The 19,165-nt window shown below is 43.3% G+C and overlaps 1 protein-coding gene across 1 annotated transcript in view; it reads left to right on the top strand.

Moving 5' to 3' along the window:
- Positions 1-19,165, top strand: part of DNAH6 (dynein axonemal heavy chain 6) — a 3,423,448-nt gene that overhangs the window by 2,185,602 nt on the left and 1,218,681 nt on the right. The window contains exon 35 of the mRNA XM_069626424.1: positions 11,811-11,933. Coding sequence (XP_069482525.1) covers positions 11,811-11,933 — 123 coding nt within the window. The remainder of the gene's footprint in view (positions 1-11,810; positions 11,934-19,165) is intronic.

Below are 19,165 nucleotides of genomic sequence, written 5' to 3'. Positions count from 1 at the left end.
CACACAGCAATTAGCCAATCAGACAAGAGTGCGACTTGGGTTACTAAGGCAACCCATGGCAGGGGCCCGAAGATCCCTCCCTCATATCCTGCATCTCTAGACTATCGGGTGCCTTAAGGAGGGCTTCTGTGCAGAAGCCTGCGAAAAGACAGCGAGCAAAGGAATCATCCCCGGTTTGGCGCGCAGAGTAAAACACGAAAAAGACTTTAGAAAAAAGAAATGGTGAATAAACCCAGCTGGAACCAAAATAAAATGTATTTGGGCAAGCGGGTTTATGCTCGAGGCTACTATAATAGCCTAAAACAATACCACGTTTATATAATATAATTGCGGTAGAAAAGTTCGGGTAGATACCACTGCCACCAGCCAAGTCTTAAAGTTAAGGGAGCGAAACAAGGCTCCAAGAGGCACAGACAAAAAGGGATAAGAGTTAACCCTTTCCAGTACTCCATGTAAGATGGGGTGTACTGGGTCTGCAATTTAAAGTGACTACATAAAGTTAATGGCAACTTCACATGTTGCTGGGGGACAGTAGTCAGCCCCAGAAAAATGGAGTCAGGGGGCAGTGTCAAAGACGACCCTGTGTCACTGCACTGAAGGTGCAGTGTAACACACACAAAAAGTGATGCACTTGGAGTATGTGAGGCTCCAGTGCCCAAGATCACACAAACAGTGAAAATACATACAGCAAAACATATGTAAGAGTGGGAAAAAGGCTCACACTCTTACCAGGTGAAAAAAATACACCCTAGAAATCCAGCAAAGCTGCTGAGGGACTCATTAGGTAAGGGGAATCAGCCATTTATTGAGAATTCTCCCTATTAACCGCAAATCCCAAAGGCCCTCTCAATCCTGATTTATTAATTCAAATCGTTTTAAAATGAAACGTTATTAATTATTTTATGGGTACAGTTTCATTCACATTTCTTAAAATTACTATTTTGTGCAAGTCAAAAATTGCAGTGAGAAAGTGGCAACTCGAATAGCTAAACACAATTATTTTCATTGTGGAAATAATATTTTGTCATATAAGGTTGCCTTGACATGTAAATGTATAATATTGCATGTATCCTAATTTTTACTGGGTGTTCATATGGCATAAGCAAAACTAGCTCCTTGGTGGAGAGAACATGCAATAAGACCTAAACACTTTTTTTTCACAAATCTGTTTTAGGCATGAAAACATTGACAACCACTTGGCATATTTGACACGAGTGTTTGGATGTGTCCTGATCCGTGTCCTGCCTGATGAACATTTATGGACGGGAAGAAAGGTTATAGAGGGAACGATATTTGAATTTGTGCATTAACCTCAACTATACTGCTGCTCGTGACGTGAGTGGCTGTAACTCGCGTGTGGATGTCTGGAAATCTCCTGGAATCCCCATCCCCCTTCTTTACCTGGGAAGAAGCATGGCATTGTTTGTGTATGGTGGCTAGCATGGATTAGCTGGCCACCAAAACTCTGGATGGTGCATGAGTGTATGATTGGAGGTTAGGGTCTGACTTTATCCCCAGTTTACAGATATAAGCTGACACTTTGCACTAGTACTTTAACTGGAGTGGCTGTTGTTGCAAAATGAGCACACAATATCTATGGACAAAGCAATAACCTTTACCAATGCCGATTACTAAGCTTCTCCTATCCCTCAGGCAGAAATAGCTTATCCTGTATCCCTGCGATCCCTAGTCACTGGTGGTGTGCCGCTTGTCTAATGGGCATAGTGAGAAAAGAATGTCCCTAAACACTTAACTAAACATCAAAATTACTATAAACCAAGGAGTCAGCCGGACTACTACAAGTTTAAAGTAACAGTTTAATCTAGTGCAGTCAAGCAGGAATTTTAGTATATTTATTGAACCCACACCAAAGTATGTACCAGACAACCTAATTTGTTCTCTACTAAAAAGGTTGACCCCCCCCCCCCCCCCCAGAAGACCCAAACACTGGAAGGGAGGTCAATAAAACAATCAAAATGTTGAATATGTATCTAAAATTACTCAAAAGGATATCAATAATGGGGGGGTTGACTGGTTTCAGTAACTGTCAATGACTTGTGTCACTTTCTTGAAGACCTGGGCAAGCATTCAATTGTCATATTCAGGGACATCTCGTCGACTACTCAGTAGTTGAACCTGTCTGCCGATAACCTATAGTGAGAATCGGCGACCAAGGAGAATAGGAATCGTATCACTCTTTACTGATATGGTGAATATTTTAACAAGCTACTACTGGACTAAGACCAAAGCGTAAGGCAGTGCCACATAACGGCCACTGCTCAGACTAGCCTACCTTTCAGTATCATCAGCATATGTCCGATCTTTAGTATGAACAATCAAAACAGTGTCAACTCAAGATGTAATAAATACATATTAACCTCTCGGCAGTTAACACAGGGCCTTGGACTGGGCACACTTGTGACCCCCTCCTGTCATTCCATGTCTGTGCACTTACGTTACCTACAATACACTGAGCCTGGTCTGCCAGGCTTAGTACAGTAGTTTTTTGTTTCTGTATGTCCTCCCCCCCGCCCCCTATGGCCTTAACATTTGTCACGCACTTGCACTATTTGAAACGTCGTTGGCCGAGTACGGGAGCTTAAGGATTGTATGTTCTTCTTACTCTCCTTCCCCTTCGCTCCTTCACTTTTGTCTTACACCTGCACTTGTAGTGAGGCTGTCAGGCCAAGTTTGCCAGTCATTTTTGCAAGATCATACCGAATTTCAAGGCCTAAGAATGACTCTGTATTCCCCTGTTCCCGTCCCGTCTTGAACTGCTGTGAAGCACTTCACCTGTGTATAAGCACTCTATAAATAAACAATTACAATTACACTGTGCCATGGTCAAATCGGCTGAATACTCAGCAGAAAGGTTAAACTACTGAGCAGTTGATGAGATGGCCCTGAATATGATGATTGAATGCTTGCCCAGATCCTGACGAAGGAGACCAAAGTCATTGATAGTCACTGAAACCGGTCGACTGACTATTATCGAAATCCTTTTGACTAATTTTGGATACATCGAGAAATGTTGATTGTTTTATTGATAAATTGTATTGGGGTTGCAGGACAAATTAGTTTGTCTGGTACACACTCAGGCGTGAGTCCAATAAATCTACTAAAATCCCTGCATGACTGCACCAGATTAAACCATTACTTTAAACTTGTTGTAGTCCCGCTGACTCCTTGGTTTACAGTTATTTTAATGTTTTGTTTAGTTTAGTGTTTAGGGATATTCTTTTCTTGCTGTCACCGGTGATTAAGAATTGCAGAAATACAGGTTAAGTTATTTCTTCCTGAGGCATAGGAGAAGCTTAGTAATGGATATTGGTAGCAGAAATTGCACAATGTCCACCCTTGTGTGGCTGTCGTTGCTTCTGGAAACTTAATTTGATTACCAAATTGTGTAGAGGGTCCCTGTTTGCATCTTCCCAGCAGGGAGACCACCGTGGCATGTCCTGCTGTACTTTGTTTAATCCTTGACCTGTACCCTTGAAAGGGCTACTGTGCAAACTCATCCTAGGTATGTTGCAACATACTTTCTTCAGCGTCACTTTTTCTCTGAGGTCACCTTTGATCGACTCGTCTGGCATCATGGTCCTTAATTGCTGATCTTGCCCATTCAGAACCTCTCCAACTGTTCCCCCAGAGATACCCCTCTCTGCAGTCCCGGAGTTTGTGCTACTTCAAAGTGCTTGATTCTTCAGGGTCAATTCCTTGAAGTCCTCTCACTCACTTAGGGGTCTTTGTTCTACTCACATTGGGTCTGCAGTTGCTGACCTTGAACATCCACACAGAACCTGCAACATCTCTTACTGATGATGTCAGAGCACCACTCAAAATCTCCATATCACTGTGGTGGAGAGTCTTCTTTGGGAGTCAGGGTCTCCTCAGTGTGGTCCCCTCATCCTCCTAGGGTTCTTAATTACCTCCATTCACTTAAATAGAATTGCAGTTGCCTTGTGAGTTACACCAAAAGATGAGTTGTACTTTTTGTACTTATTGACCATTCATATGACTTTAAAGGATTATGGATGTGGGAAGGTGATTCATGCTCAAAGTTAAATTGAGTAAAAAGACATGACTGTGAATAACAATATTACTAGAATTTCTAGCTCTCAATCCAAAGAGAAGATTTCTGGGAGGAGTTGGAGGGATAAGAGTGATCGCTGCCAGTACACCAATTTCATATTTTTGAATCTTAGAGTGGTCACAAGTGCACAGCTCTAACGTATCGAATCCACCCACTTCCTTATTCATATGACTTTAGTCATATTTTCTGTTGTTTTTTATAATTCTTTTTTTTGTGATGCAAAGTAAGTCAGGCTTACTCGCTTGAGGTTTGAGGGATCACTTTCATGCTTTTGCTCCAGAAGAGGTACTTCGTGATTGTTCTTACCACTATCTTTGATTGCTTTCATAGCTCCTGGATTCCAGTGTTTAATGTCCTTGTAGTCCTCCCAGTATATACTAGGTTGCAGGAGCAACCTACAGATATCCCACAGTTTGATTGATTTTTTATTTATTGTACGTCTATACACACGTTTTTCAAGATGCACGACTCAGAATTGCAGTTATAAAGTGCCTTATGTAGTGCTTCCAAAGCATTCATTTTGCACTAAAGACCTTTGTGGAGTTCAGTGCAATCTTAACATATGTCACATTTTACACATATGTAGAAGTCACAGGGTTTTGACAACCGCCCTTTTTCCCTTGGATTTTGCTTTCCAAAAAACTGCATGCAACTTCATCACCAATGTTTCTCAATCATTTGACCTGCATTTTTGGCCTGATGCGTACTAACTCAGGTACACCTCGTCACTTGTTCCAGTAGCCCGTTATTTTCTCATTTTGGCTCTGTCTTCTGTACTTTTCTTTTTTGGGGCTATGTGTTTGGTTCTGTCAACGTCATCTGCTTTATTGCAAGTGGTCAACAGATCTCTTTGAGTGTGACCACTTTTAGAAATCCTTCTTCCATGGACACCTTAAAATGATACCTCTCTTAGGTACAGCTCTTTCTTTTGGCCATTAGTATTTTACCCAATGGAATACTCTTATTTGTGCCTCAGGGTTACAAATAATTTACAGGAAAGATTGAATTGCCAGATGTCTCTCTGTGATACATTATTGTTTCTAATGTCCCATTGACATTTTAAAATCCTTTTTTTGTCTGCAGTTGTTTATACAAGGTTCGGACAACTTGAAGATACGTAATACAATTCAGTGATTCACTATCTTGGATATTCCATATTGCAGAAAACTCATCAATGAATCACAGCCAGATATTGATCCTTTCTTCCCAGGACTTCTTGGGGATATGTCACATAGTTTCCTGCTTCCTGTGCATCAAAAGAAAAATTATCCCATTGCGTTTCCTCTCACTTGTAAGAAAATCTCAGTACTGAAGAAGTATTTAGACAACAATCAGTCATTCACAAGTGCAGTTTCCTGTGGTTGAGCATACCTGATGTCCTGTCTCTAAGGTAGAATTTATCAACATCTATAACTTTCTCATGATGGACACTTATAAAATGATGTGGCGTCCATGCTAACAAGAATAAAATTATTCTCCCGTTGGATGTAATTAAATCGATTCAGTGCATTTTAGGAGTCACATATATCTGACGGAAGACTTGTCATATATGACGATAGACAGACATCAGTGAACCTTCACATGTACTATGTGATAGCACCACAAATAGAGAATTAGCCTACTAGTTGGGTCGATTGAGGATTCATGAATCTTTTTGGGGAGGAGGCAGATTTTTGGGGTTACTAGAAATATGTTTAATACAAATTATATTTATCTTGTTCAGTAAATCATTTCCCCTCCGGTTATCCTTCAGTGTCTCATTGAAAGACTCAGTGGAGCTTTAGGTACAGTTATTGTACCTAAAGCTCCACTGAGTTTCAATTTGCTGGTTGTCATTTTTTTAAATATAAAGCCAATGTTGTTTGTCTGTGTCTGTCTGATCCACAACACTGCGAGTAATTTTAAGCTGTTAGCAGTCATTCCACACTGACAGGTAAAATCTTTGATGGCCAAACTTGTATATAGGCTTGATATTTGAAAAAGCTTTATTGTTAGGTTGAATTGGGCTTATAAAAAATTATTTAAAAAAAGGAAACGCATACCAAACCCAGCGTACTTTAGGTATTTAGTGATTCAGTCATACAACTATCACAGACATATATGACCGATATAAAGCTCTTTGGCCATTCTTATCTTTCCAAAATGCTCTTTAATATGCAAAACAGCCAAATCCTCATTGGTTTATTGGTGCCCCTTCACATTATCATTGGAGGTCTTTCTAACACACAGATACTAAGCAATCACTTTTATTTTCAAATACACAACATGCATTCTTTAAACCGTTGCAAAAATGAGGGGTTTCCACTCAGAAAAGTAAAGGTTAAAAATGATGCATCATTTTACAATATTAAACGCACACCTATGCTGAAGTCAAGCAGAGAGATCCCACATGTGGCACTAAAATGATATTCAGAAGCAAGCACTAATTTCCATCCTCAGTCCCACATTTCAGAGGTCTGTGACCACCCAAAAGGTGCAAGCATGAAATAGATCATTGAGAAATTAAAATGGTGAAGAGTAAATATGAATGCGCAAGTGCATCAAGAAACCTGTGAAATGAACCCAAATCCATAAAAGGATGAGAACAAAAACTGTGTGTGTGCCAAAGGTACACACTGTTTCACCGCTGTAAAGGTGTCCCATAAAGCTATCCATTCAGCCATCTTTACAGAAGCTGCTCAGTGCTAAGCAGGCAAATGGCATCCCTGCTGGGTTTATCATGTTTCTTTGATGACATTCTGCTGTATGCTCAGTACTGCCAGGAGAACAAACTGCAAAGTATGTCACACAATGCATAACTGTGATTCTTATAAGTAATCTTTACATTAATTATATTTTAAATACAAGGTTGGGCTTTTACTGTGAAACAGTACTTCAACAAAATATCTATACCCACACATCTCAAAATGTTTGCATGTATTGTACAATCCAATCAACTCTACAGAGTTAACAAAATATTTTACATTACCTTAAAAGCAAGCTGGTAAGACCCATAGCCTAAACCCCATTGACAAAGGTAATATTGTGCTGGAACGCCTGATCCATTGCTCAACTTTACTCTTGGAGTGTTGGATATTTTGAACAATTGCACAAACAGCAATGATGTAAACAGTATGTACCACTTAATTTGTTATAAAAGGTGTCTGCATTGTGCATCTACGAGGAATGCTGTTGCTTTCCACACTTGAATGTTCAGGGTCGCCCTTATCCATTACTCCACTGTGAGAATGCACAGCCAAAGATTCCAAGAACCTTCTCCAACTGTTTTTACTATACTGAAGTGTTACGAATTTCACTCGTGATGTTGGCATATTTTAATAGTGTTCCAGTCCAAGGGATTGGAGGTACATTGGCTGCAGCAGGTAACCCGCCTTATTTCCATTTTGCCCCTTGCTAACACCAGAGCTGTAACCATGAAGAGGGGTTGTTATTTTTATTCAACATTTATAGTAGGTATGCATGTACCATTTGTATATATTTCATATGTAAACTTTACCATTTGTCAACAAAGGATGTAGAAATGTAGTTATGTTGCATTAATATTACAGACCAGTCTAGGTGCTTCTCATAGAGTGACAGCAGTCAATTTGTGAGCGAAGCCAGATAATAGCATTGAAACCAAAATTCCTGATTCCATTCTTCTCTCACTTGTGTCCAGTTGCCAGACAGCGTATGTTCTCATCACTTCCTCTAAAAGATTGTTTACGGACTAATTACCTCTAGTGCACTCAACTGTATAACACACTACCTTAGCCAAATTTTGGGCAGCAGAGATCTGAAAACACTCTTTCATTTAACATAACATAGAAGATGACAGGCTTGAGCTAATCGAGAGGAATCAATAACTTTCCAATCACTACAACCATAAAAACGTCCTTATAATGTTATGGAGCCAAAATGGGGGACAAAATGCAGGTGAAGGGGCATAGTTTGGACATTGCGAATAGAGTTTGTTGAAGGAGCGGAATCATGTGACGGTGGACATTCTAGCATAGGTGGAGTAAAGATGGCGGGGGGTCATGCGCTTATTTGAGCCTAGGGAAGCAGAAAGCTTAAATATGCCCCTGACCCCCCATACTGGGCAGCTAAGATCCACATATCTGCAGCAAATCGACCAACCGCCTCAAATCACAGCTCGTCCCCAAAGAACTTGAAACAGCCCTTCTCTTGTCACACACCCACCCTCTGGAACTCATTCCCGGTATGGGCTCGGAATGCCCCCACAATTCTCCAGTTTTGGAAATCTCTCAAGACGTGACTTTGTCAACAACTGACCATTACTAATCCCAATGGATGCACAGACCACAACTCCGTTTTACGCTACTGTTGAAAACGATGCCATCCCAAATGCTAGTTACCCACAAACTGTACAGTGCTCCGCTACTCTCGAGCTGGGGCTGCATTTAAAAAAATGTAATAATATTTAAATAAAAAAGTAGGCACAGGAGTTTCCTGTTCGCAACAGGTTAGCCATGCGTAAGGACAGGATCTCTCTCGCAGGCCAATTGGGCAGAGGTAGGAGGAATGCCCTGTAAGGCTCTCTACTAGGGCAGCAAGGGAAATAAACAACAGTTTGGGAACTACTTAGCACAGTAGCATCCCCAAGAAACCTCTGTCCATGCCTATCGTTGTACCTGGAGAATAATTGCCCATACAGATCCAAGTTGGTGCTATTCAAGTGCATAAGCCAGGAAACCACCACGGCGAAGGCAACTAGCACCAAAAAGATAAAAATACGGAAAGGATCTACCCGAGCGACACAACGCAGGCTAAACTCGTATGAGACCAGAGGTGACTAAACCACCTGTGACCTGCTTAGGCGATGCAGAGTCCACACAACCAGTTCAGGTTGCAGTGTTCAGAATCTAAGCAGGGTACGAAGATCCAAGGAGCAAGATGTTTCACAGTAAATATGTTGAAAATCCCCATAACCAAGTCGAATCCCAAAATGCATGTCCTTTAGGCAGTTCAGCAAATTCCCCACAGTCAAATTAGAGTCCAAAATGCAAGACCAGTATGCAGTTCCATTGCTAAGTAGCCAAATTAGCATATATATTGCTGTTACAGCCAAAATCACAAACTAGGGGTGTAAACCAGAATACAGGATCAAGAGCCAAAACTGACACTGCATAGAGAAATGCTACAGTAACCGGCAAAAGGCACAGTTGAGGATCACCACAGTCGACATACCATTCTTTATGTCTAAGATGCTACAAGCCTTGACGTCTGGCATCATGTCGAGTTACAGGGCGTGTCACGTGACCTGACTGATGATGCCAAGTCTCATATGACCTTCCCCAATGATGTGAGAGATCTGGGGATTTTAGTTTACACCACGCCTGGAATGAATCTGGGCGGCATGGCAGCCATAGGGCTATGCTCATTGTATATCGGGTCCGGTAAAGTTTTTGGGGAAACTGTCATGATGTTCCATCTAGGTGGGCAAAGATATATAGGCAGGTCCCAAAAGGAACCGTCCTGTTAAACTTCCCCTTGGAATGTGTCCACTCCTGTAGCGTCAAAATGTTCAATTTATTCACACCGAACTTGGATTAGTAGTTGTTGTCTGGGCCAATTTAAACACCTTTAGATTCATGAAAATCTGTTGGCATTTGACATTTGCATTCTCAAAAACTTGGCAGAGTTCATTCCCGTCTGAATAAGGTAATTATTGGTGGAACGTGGGTCTGAGTTTAGAGTTTGTGCCGAGAAACATTTAAAAAAAGCAAAAAGTAGCCCCTTTAGTGCATGTCCTTATGCTGGGGAGGGATGCAATTTGTCTTTTAACAGAAGAAAATTGCAATATGGCCAATGAGTATGTGATTTTAGAAGGTGGTTTTGTGAACCTGGGAGGAGGGTTGTGCTCATGTTTGTAACCTCTGACAATTCTAGGGTGCAATTGTACTATAGGATAAGGGCAATCTGGTTCCTAGGGTTGTAACTGCATGACCAAAATAGCATATTTAAAATATAATTGGAACCTTTTCATGAGGTCCCACCCGGGGAGAGACTAATGTATAGGGGAAGAGATGGAAAAATATGGCCTTATAACTTTGTGTCATGTGAACGCCACTGCATGAAACATTCCAACAATAATACACAATCCACTATGATGTTTTATAGAGCATTCTGCCTAGTAAATTCGCATAGGAAGTTTACCGCCGAAATGTAGGACAAAAACACTTTATAGATTGATACCAAACGTGGCAGTTAGGGTAATCGTGCCCAGCGCATTTTTTAAAGCTATGCACTGGGCATGGTAAACATCCATGCCCTGGGCACACAGTGCACATAAGGCATGGCTGAAATCCCAGACCGCATATCCAGCAGGTACTGTCATTTTGCACACGCCTTGCCTTTAGCCATTCTCCGGAAACAGAGCCTGCTGGCAATGACCTTTGGATATATCAAGGAGGCACTACATGCCGAATCTGTACCTGTTGTATGGACAGTGGCCAGGCCATGGGCACAGTGGCTGCTGTGATTGCTGTAGGTAGTGCCCTTTGGACAATAAAGGTAGGATAAATATCTCTGCTATCTGGTTTGGGCCATGGGCAGGGTAAGGTATCCCCAGTGGGAGGTACAATGGCTGTTGACCCCATGTCTTGCAGTGAGGGTGTCTCTGCCCAGGCAGTGCACAGTAACCACAGGCTTTGCCGACTGGGTATTGCAGGTAAGATCACTATGCTTGGAAAGTAGCCTTCATTCATACCCAAGGCACAGTGACTGTTTGTCATGGTGATAGGCAGATGTAGGGTCACTATATCTCTGGCATTTACTTTTTTTGGCAATATATCCCATGCAGACTAGACCGCTCTGCCAGACGCCTGCCATAATCAGTAGACATTACTGTGGGGTCACTGTGCCCATGTCGCTGTTTCAGGCCATGCCCAGCGGTGAGGGCATGGCCAAAAATGTGACCATACCCACCTATTACTGTCCTCAACCCCATGTCCTGGGTACAGTGACAGGTGAGAATGGATTTCCCAGAAAGGACTTGTGGATAGTGTTGCTATGTCATCGGCACAGTCACCAGAGGGTATGGCCTGAAGAAGGATCACTGTTCTCATGTTGTAACATGTAATTTCCTGAGGATACTGCAGGTCGGCTCACTGTGCCCAGAGAATAATCAAGCTGCAAGAGAACACAGAAAGCACATAAATGTAGAGCATGCAAGAGAGAAAAAGATTTTAACGTAAAAGCCATATTTCCCTAAGGGTTCAATTTGTTAGGAAAGGCAAACTCCGTAATGAACAGATCATCATTTCCTCTTCCATTCTTTTCTGCCTAAATTAAAAGGAAATAATAAGAATAAATACAATAACAGCACGAATGAACCCAAAACAAGTATTCCAAGAGCTCAAATGCAGCTCCTGAAAGAACCATTCACAACATATTTGCATTCAAATTCTGTGGGAGCATATTTAAAGGGATGACTCCGAGTGAATAGAAGTCAAGGAATTGTTCACGAACATTATGTTGTGGTTCACCACAACTGGTGCTAATTTGTGTGTAGACGCCACAAAGTGATGAATTGAAATGAACTATGAACACTGATTATTCTTCCTGGAAGCTTCCATTCCATTGAACGTATTAAACAAATGCCTATGGGAATTCTGTTCTTGTAAAATATCAAATATTCAGTGTGGCTTTTGATGATTAAATGAAACCAGTGTCTTGATTTTGCAATCTCACTTAATCGTTTTTTCCTTTTCAGGTGCAAGATCTTAAAGTTGCATCTCCAGCTACAGTCAGCAGATGTGGAATGGTTTATATTGATTCTGAAGAGTTGAAATGGATGCCCTATGTGGAAACCTGGATGGCAGGACTTGCAAAAAATGTAAGAATAAAACGTAAAATATAGTTTTGTTTGAATTCTCGTCTCATGTTTTGAGACAGATGAGCAACATGGAGACTACTGTTTACTAGTGTGTGTGTCATGTCTGCTGTTTGTTTTTCCTCTTTACTGCAAGAGTTGTCACTCCTGCGTGCCAATCCCAATTTATGAATGGTTATACTGGTGGCAAGTTAATGCTTGTGAAAAACATTCTGAAAGAAAGCCAGCCCTGTTATGTGTTTAGTTATGATAGTGACTGGTTTGCACCTAGGCGTCTGCTTTCTGTTCATATGTTCTGTTGCGAAGTCTTATGAACTCCACAGAGGATGCATCTAATGGATATAGTTCAATCAAAGGTTTATTGGGGTTTCTTTAAGAATAAAGTGGTAAACACAAAGAGGGGAATATAGGAGGTTAAGTCCAAACAAAAACCAACTTGGTCCAGCCGCCTTTCCCTAACAGTCTCTCAGAATCTTTCATTGGTTGGTTTCACTCAGAATTTCTTGACACCAATTGGTTCTGGTGGCTACTGATCTGCACTCAGATGGGTCCTCTCCTTGTTGCCACAGGAAGGTTATCGCCCTTGAGATAGGACAAGCATTCCTGCTGTAAGGCCAGGATTTGGTGTAGCAGTGCTAACACCATCTAGCAAAGCTGATGCATGCCACGGGGGCCTTTATGTTCCGGGGTCGCTGCTATGCTGCTCCTCTTGTCCGAGCACTGCTCCTGTAACCAGAACCTGCCATTGTTCTACTTGGTAGCATGATGCACGGTCATTCCTGGGCACCAGTCTCTAAGTCTAGCCACTGCCCTTCAGGCTTTCTTTTGGCTAAACTCACCATTCTGCAACAAGATTGTTCCTTCACCTGCTCCCTAGAGACAACAGTTGGATGGTTGTTACCTCAATGCCTATAGCTGGCCCTATGCCTGCACGAGGCAACCCACCCCTCATCGTGTCTGCTTCTCCTTCCATCCACCAATAGCTTCCTCTGTCTGTGGTGGTGCTCACCTCCAATCTAATTGGCACCTTCTTATCTCTCTAGTCCTCCAACCTCAGGTTGATTCTTTCCTCTGAAAGGCTCTCCTCCAACCACTGCCTTCTACCGACTTGCTTGGTATTCTCCCTCCCCCTTTCTCCTGTTTCCCTGCTCAATGTTCTCTTCCAGTCTCTTCTTCCTTCATTCTCTTTCTATCCTCCACCTCGGTACGTTTAGCTCTCTCCACCACATCCTCTTCCTCCTGCACCTTTAGCTTTCTTACCTCAACCCACTACTGCACCCTCAGAACTCTCTCCTCCTCTTCCTACATCTTCAACACCTCCTGCACCTGTACCTTCAGCTTGCTTTCCACCTCTGTATATATCTCTTTTGCACCTCTCTTGCTCTCTCCTCTGCTCCAAAGACCCAGTCTCTCTTCCAGTATTTATACCCCCTTGACATCGCCCTCCCCCACCTCTCCCCTCCCTCCCTGGTTGGGCTATGGCTTATGCCCTGCATGCAAGTACAATCGTATTTCTTAGCCAGAGATTGCCTAACCAAATGAGTTTAATGTGGTTCCTATTATGCCAATTCTCCAAATGTCTGAAACTGTAGTAGATTGGTTTGCCATCTTGGATTCTATCCTTGCAGATCCACCACTTGCAGGACTGTGGCTCTTGCTTGTGGACAACGGTGGAGCCCATGAGAGCAATACTCTTTTGCCGATTGTGGAGGGTCAGAAGGAGGTGACAGACTAGATATTACCATTCACAAGAAACTTTTATTGAAAATGATAAGAAAATGCCTCACTTTCCCTAAGCTATGGGTTTCCCTACCTAACACAACTAACTAGGGTGCTCATCATCAGTAGTGAAGTCCAAAGTAAAAATCTGTCCTCCATCCAAAACTAAGGTGCTCTGTCCCTGCCATTAATACTAAACAACTACAGTCCAGGAGAATGACGCCCTTCTCTTGGTGCTGCTTTCTCAGCAAGTCTCTATTAGTATAGCATCTTCAGATAGTTCTTGGCCATCTCTCAACAGTTTGTTCAGCTCTTATCAGATTTTTCCATGCCCCGTTGGTCCCTTTCTCTTGGCTTCTCAAGTCCCTCTGTACATATGCTATGATACCTTGAGGTTCCTTCACTCTGCCCTTCTCATATGAACTTGAAAGTCTCTCCCTCTCTGACACCCAACTTGAGTCTTGAGGATTATCAACAGTCTTCTCCTTAGCATGGCTCATAACCTTCAGATCACTTAGCTTTTCACTGGGATTAGTACAATGTGTCCACTGACGATTTTCACTCTTCTTGATATTTGATCTTTCACTGGGACAAAAATTATGAACCCAATAATGATTCTCACTGTCTTGGTCACTCGTTTCCTCATTGCGACGAGTACGAGGAACCCAGTATTAATTCTCACTCTCTTGCTTTCTCATGGGGACGGGATGAGTATGAGTATGCAAATCGGAATATTCGTTTTGGTTGCTTGTTGATTATTAGGATACCACTTGTAAACTGTATCTCTATAACTTAGATGAGGTTGAATGCCCCAATCCTTATATGTGTTTCTTTCATTTGCATACATGTGATTCTGCCACTTAGAATTGCCTCCCCTCTCCGGGACTCCCTGTTAACTTCCTTGTAATGGGGCTGTGTCATCCGGTCGGCATCGGCTTTCTTTGACGAGTCTGGTGCTGTCAGGGCAGCACTTGCTCTCAGTTCCTGTTCTTCCTCTGACACGCTTCGGTGTGCTTCTTGGTAAGCGGTATCAACTCTGAGAGGGGTTTCCTCGTGGGTCCCTCCTGGGACAAAAGTGAGCTTGACAGTCTGCCCCTCAACCAGTGCGGCTCGGGCACCTGCTCCTTCCAGCTTCTCCCCAGCTTAGGAAGCAGCATTTCCCCGTCTTCACCAGCATCCCTCAAGCAGCTGGTTTGAAACTACTGGGTCTTTCTCACTCTCCTCTCACTCTTATGATGCTGCTTTAAGACTTCCCTGCATCTTGTGGAAGTCCTTCTCTGTCTGTCATAGTAATTATAACTCCCTTGGGTTTCTTCGTCACAGTACCAGGCAGGTACTTATATTCAGATTGAACATCACAGTAGCAGATGTGCAAGGAGTCTTCTTGTTTTCTCCCAACCAGATTGACATTATTGAGTTGCTGAGTGCGTTGGGAAGGGAGTTCCTCATCAGAACGTGAGTCCTTGTCCCCATGGGGGGAGTCTCTCCCAGTGAGGTCCCACTTGCTTCTACCCCTAGGGATGGTATTGCTTAGCAGGCTCGCCTCCCTAGCCTCACAAAGAAAGGATCCCCCCTTGTGAGAAGTGACATAATCCTGTGATTCATCATAAGATAAAGGTTAGTATTTCTTCCTTCTCTTGGGTCCACTTATCCACAAGCCATGGTGGTGACTTCTCCCTTACCCATGTACTGACGTAAATGCCATGCTGCCTAGCTTGCCTCATCTCACGGGACCACATTGATGCAGGCTGCATAATTGTCTATCTCCCACAATGCCTGATTAATGATGTTTCTGAACAGTAGTAAGTTCCCATTTGCTGGACGCAGGCCCCCCGTGTTGTTGGATAGGGACACACAGGATTCTACCCATTCCACCCCTGGGTCCACATCTTGTAGCAGATGACAGAACTTCTGATTATGAGTCACGCCCTACACCCTTACACACACACATACATACTGTGAAAAACCAGAGGGTGTTTTACTATCCAGACCCCGAGGATCCTTACTCAGGTGGCCAGGGCACATCTATTGCCTTTGGATCCAGACCCCGGGGGTGGACAAGTGCAGGTGGATTACCTGGGTGAGGGGTCCTCAGGGACTGGAGAAGGAACACTCGATGGTGAGACACAGTATCCCTCCTTTTCCTATACCTCTGTCCCATCCTATTTTATAGAACATTCCAACTCCCCCCCCCCCTTTCTAGACAAACACTGAGCCGAGGAAGAGGAAGTCTGAGATGGAAAGGAGTACTACCCATGCAATACCTTGGACATGTCCCACTAACAAGATCAGGCAGGGTCTCAACCTTAATTACATACATCTGGTACCTAATAGCCCTCCCCACATGGTTAAAAGGTGGAACACTGAGACATTCTCTGAGCGATGGGGCATGAGAGACAGAGTAGTTCTTCCCAGAGAAAACTGAACTCAGCTGCAGGAATCGGAGGACCAAGGGACCATGCGACTACTGTTTCAAAGGCGAGCGAGAAAGCTATACTCCAAGCAGACAGTGGGGGGTCGTAAACCAAGGGAAGAAAGGAAGTCCCTATGTGAAGTGCTTCAAGGTAACCAGCCACCCTCCCCGGAGAAACGGCAGAGTTGGGGGTGTAAGAAATCTCCAGGTGTTCTCACTGGATTTGCAAAGTCAGGCATTCCCTTACAACCATCTGAAACAAATCACCACTCACAGGAAGTATAAAAGGTGGGGCAGGAAAACACACTTGGAGTGAGTAGGGGATGCTGAAAGGTGCATGAAGCCAGAGGAAGACCGGAAGAGCATCAGAGACCCTGGAAAACGTGGAGGAGGAGATAACCACCCTGACACTGGCCGTGTGAGTCCAGGAGAGACTGCACTGTGGAGAGGGAGCTGTACCTCCAGAAGGCAAGACCAGGAGCAGCTGGTGTTGCCTGCCAGTACCCACATTAAGACTCCTCCCCTGGGCCAGTCAGGAAAACCCAGCTCTCTGAAGGTCAGCGTAAGAGACCCTGACCCCCCTACCACAATATACTCCTTTTTGCTCCTGCAGCTCCCAATTCCAAATGACATTTTGGGGAGCTGAGAAGTGGAAGCAAAATCCTGACAATGTATTCTGGGACTGGAAGTCACAAAACCCTTTTTGAAGATTGTGAACTTTCTGAAAGGGTCCAAGCCCGGCAGAGGGAGACCTTGTGAACCTCGTGAGAGAAACTGGCACCAGAGATAGAGTGGTCCGGCGCCATATGGGCGCTCATTCGAAGGTCTCTGGCTGGTGCTCCCTTTCCCCAACCAGGAAAAACAACGAGTACCAGGAGGCCATGGGCAAGGCTGTTGTGAGGTGTCAAGGTGATCATACAAGGGTCAAGCCAAACCCCTTGTACAATCAAAAGTCCTTGACACGTTGTAGAAGTTTTGACATGTTGTGGAGGCAGACATGAACCCGACTGAGGGACGCCTGCCCATGCATTGTGATGAATGAACTGTACGAAGCCTGACTGGGGGCTTTAGAGAAAGCCTGACTGAGGGCTGAGACCCAGACTTAGATAAAAGGAAGAACCTAAGCAGTCTCAAATGACTTTTTGTTGAAATGTGAACTGTGGTAATTGTGAACCCCATGGAGGGATACCAAGACAAATCTAGAGGAAGGGAACCTTCACTTTCTGATGAGATTTAGGAATCGTGAACTGTGAAACAGGCATTTGCACCCGGCTGAGGGAAACACCATTTGTACTATGATTTTGTGAAGCCCGCACTTGTCATAGGCTAACAGAGTGAGACGAGATCACCCTTCGGAAGTCTCTGTTTAAAGTGGCAAGTGCTTTGGGAGGCTGATGCTGAAAGAAGGATCGGAGCCCGGCTGAGGGGGATCCTAGGGTGAAGAATAAACGCACGATGTGAAGATGTATAGAAGGAACTTTTGTTTTGTTGTTTTTTGCCATATCTGGCCCTCTGAAGCAAGAGACTTTGCATGGGAGGCCCTGATATAGAGAAAAGGAACTGTAAACTCGTGCTAGAGAAGCCTAGGAGTTTGCTGTGCTCACGAGTCCCGCCTTGTCCCGTGCTTAAAATGTGCGGAAGGGAGATCCCCATCCCGACCTATCATTTTGTGAACACATCTTTCTTTTCTTGTGAACATTATCCAACACTCTTTTGTAGCATAGCGGTAAGTTTGGGCAATCGATTTTTCTTTTTTTTTTAAGTATAGGCCCTTTTTATTTGACCAGACTCTACTAGGACTGTATTATTATTATTTGATAGTCGTAGCTTGCTCCCATTTTAGATTTAGGTTTAGATTAGGTGTTTATCTCACCCAATTTTAGACTTTAATAAACACCCTTGAACTGTGATCACGTGTGTATGTCTTGCTTTGATATCATGCCTTTCCTACAGGGAGGAGTAGAGACAGCTGTGAGACTGGCCTTGACTCCCGCAATCAAAACATAGCAGAAGGAAACCAAGATATCACAACCAGTGAATTATTGAACGCAGTAAAAGTCTGGTTTGTGAAACGAAGGAGTGAAACTGGATCTAAAGTTGAAAGCGGCACATGTGCGGACAAACGCAAGCAGAATAAAATGATTGCGTGGAAGCGTATCATAGAAATACAAAGTAACAGAGTGATCCGGTGAAGATGTGAATGCCCAATCGAACGTCTCTGTGAACTGTGCGACAGTATAAACAAGCCAGAATTGATTGAAAGAAGATAAAAGTGGAATACATTAACTTTATAGTTGGATCCAGGTGGAGTGAAATGTGAATTGTGAAATGAAGTTTGTTGTGTGGAAACTACAAGTACCAAGAGACATTGCGAAATGGAAGAATCAATGTGATAGTGTTGAACTGTGATTAAATTAGGGTTTGGAGTGGTCATGCAGAGGTGAAGCCAAATCTTTGCCGTCTCGAAAGTTTTTGTCAGTGCAACCCAGTTAAAGGTAACTCAAACCCGGCGAAGGGAAATCTTTAAAAGCAATGTGAAGTAAAAGTTGGTTTGATTCGGCAGAGGGGAAATAGGGTGAGATAAAGAGTGAACTGTAATATTCAAATTGGTTTGTTCCCGTCGGAGCGAAACCTGTGTGAAACTGAAATTGAGAAGGCTGGAGCCCGGCAGAGGGGAGCCTTTCGTGAAACGATTATGAAAGTGAAAGACCCGGACTTGGTTAAGGGAGACCAGAGAAGGCCGTAGTCCACAAAACAAACTGCATCCTTGTGTCCGAAGCCAGAGTGTGTCGCCAGGTCCAAGTGTGCCACATTTCCCTGTGCTAAAAAACGTGGGGAAGGGAGTTGCTTAGCCATACTGACCTTTCTTTTGAACTCTTATTTCTCTTTGTACATTATACATTACTGCTACACATTTATTGTTTTCGAGTAGGGGCAGACATTAGGTTTATGTGTATAGGCGATTTTTATTTGACTAAAGACGGACTAGGACTGTAATATCTTTTGTTTGATGGTCGAGAACACTACCATCTTAGTTATAGGGCAAGCTAGGAGTTTTCCCACCACTTTTTGACCCATTAATAAAGGTTTAAAAGCGTGCAGC

Source organism: Ambystoma mexicanum, chromosome 6p (assembly GCF_040938575.1).
Source record: "Ambystoma mexicanum isolate Mex_15411 chromosome 6p, UKY_AmexF1_1, whole genome shotgun sequence".
Classification (NCBI taxonomy): domain Eukaryota; kingdom Metazoa; phylum Chordata; class Amphibia; order Caudata; family Ambystomatidae; genus Ambystoma; species Ambystoma mexicanum.
This window is presented reverse-complemented; position numbering and strand designations above follow the sequence as displayed.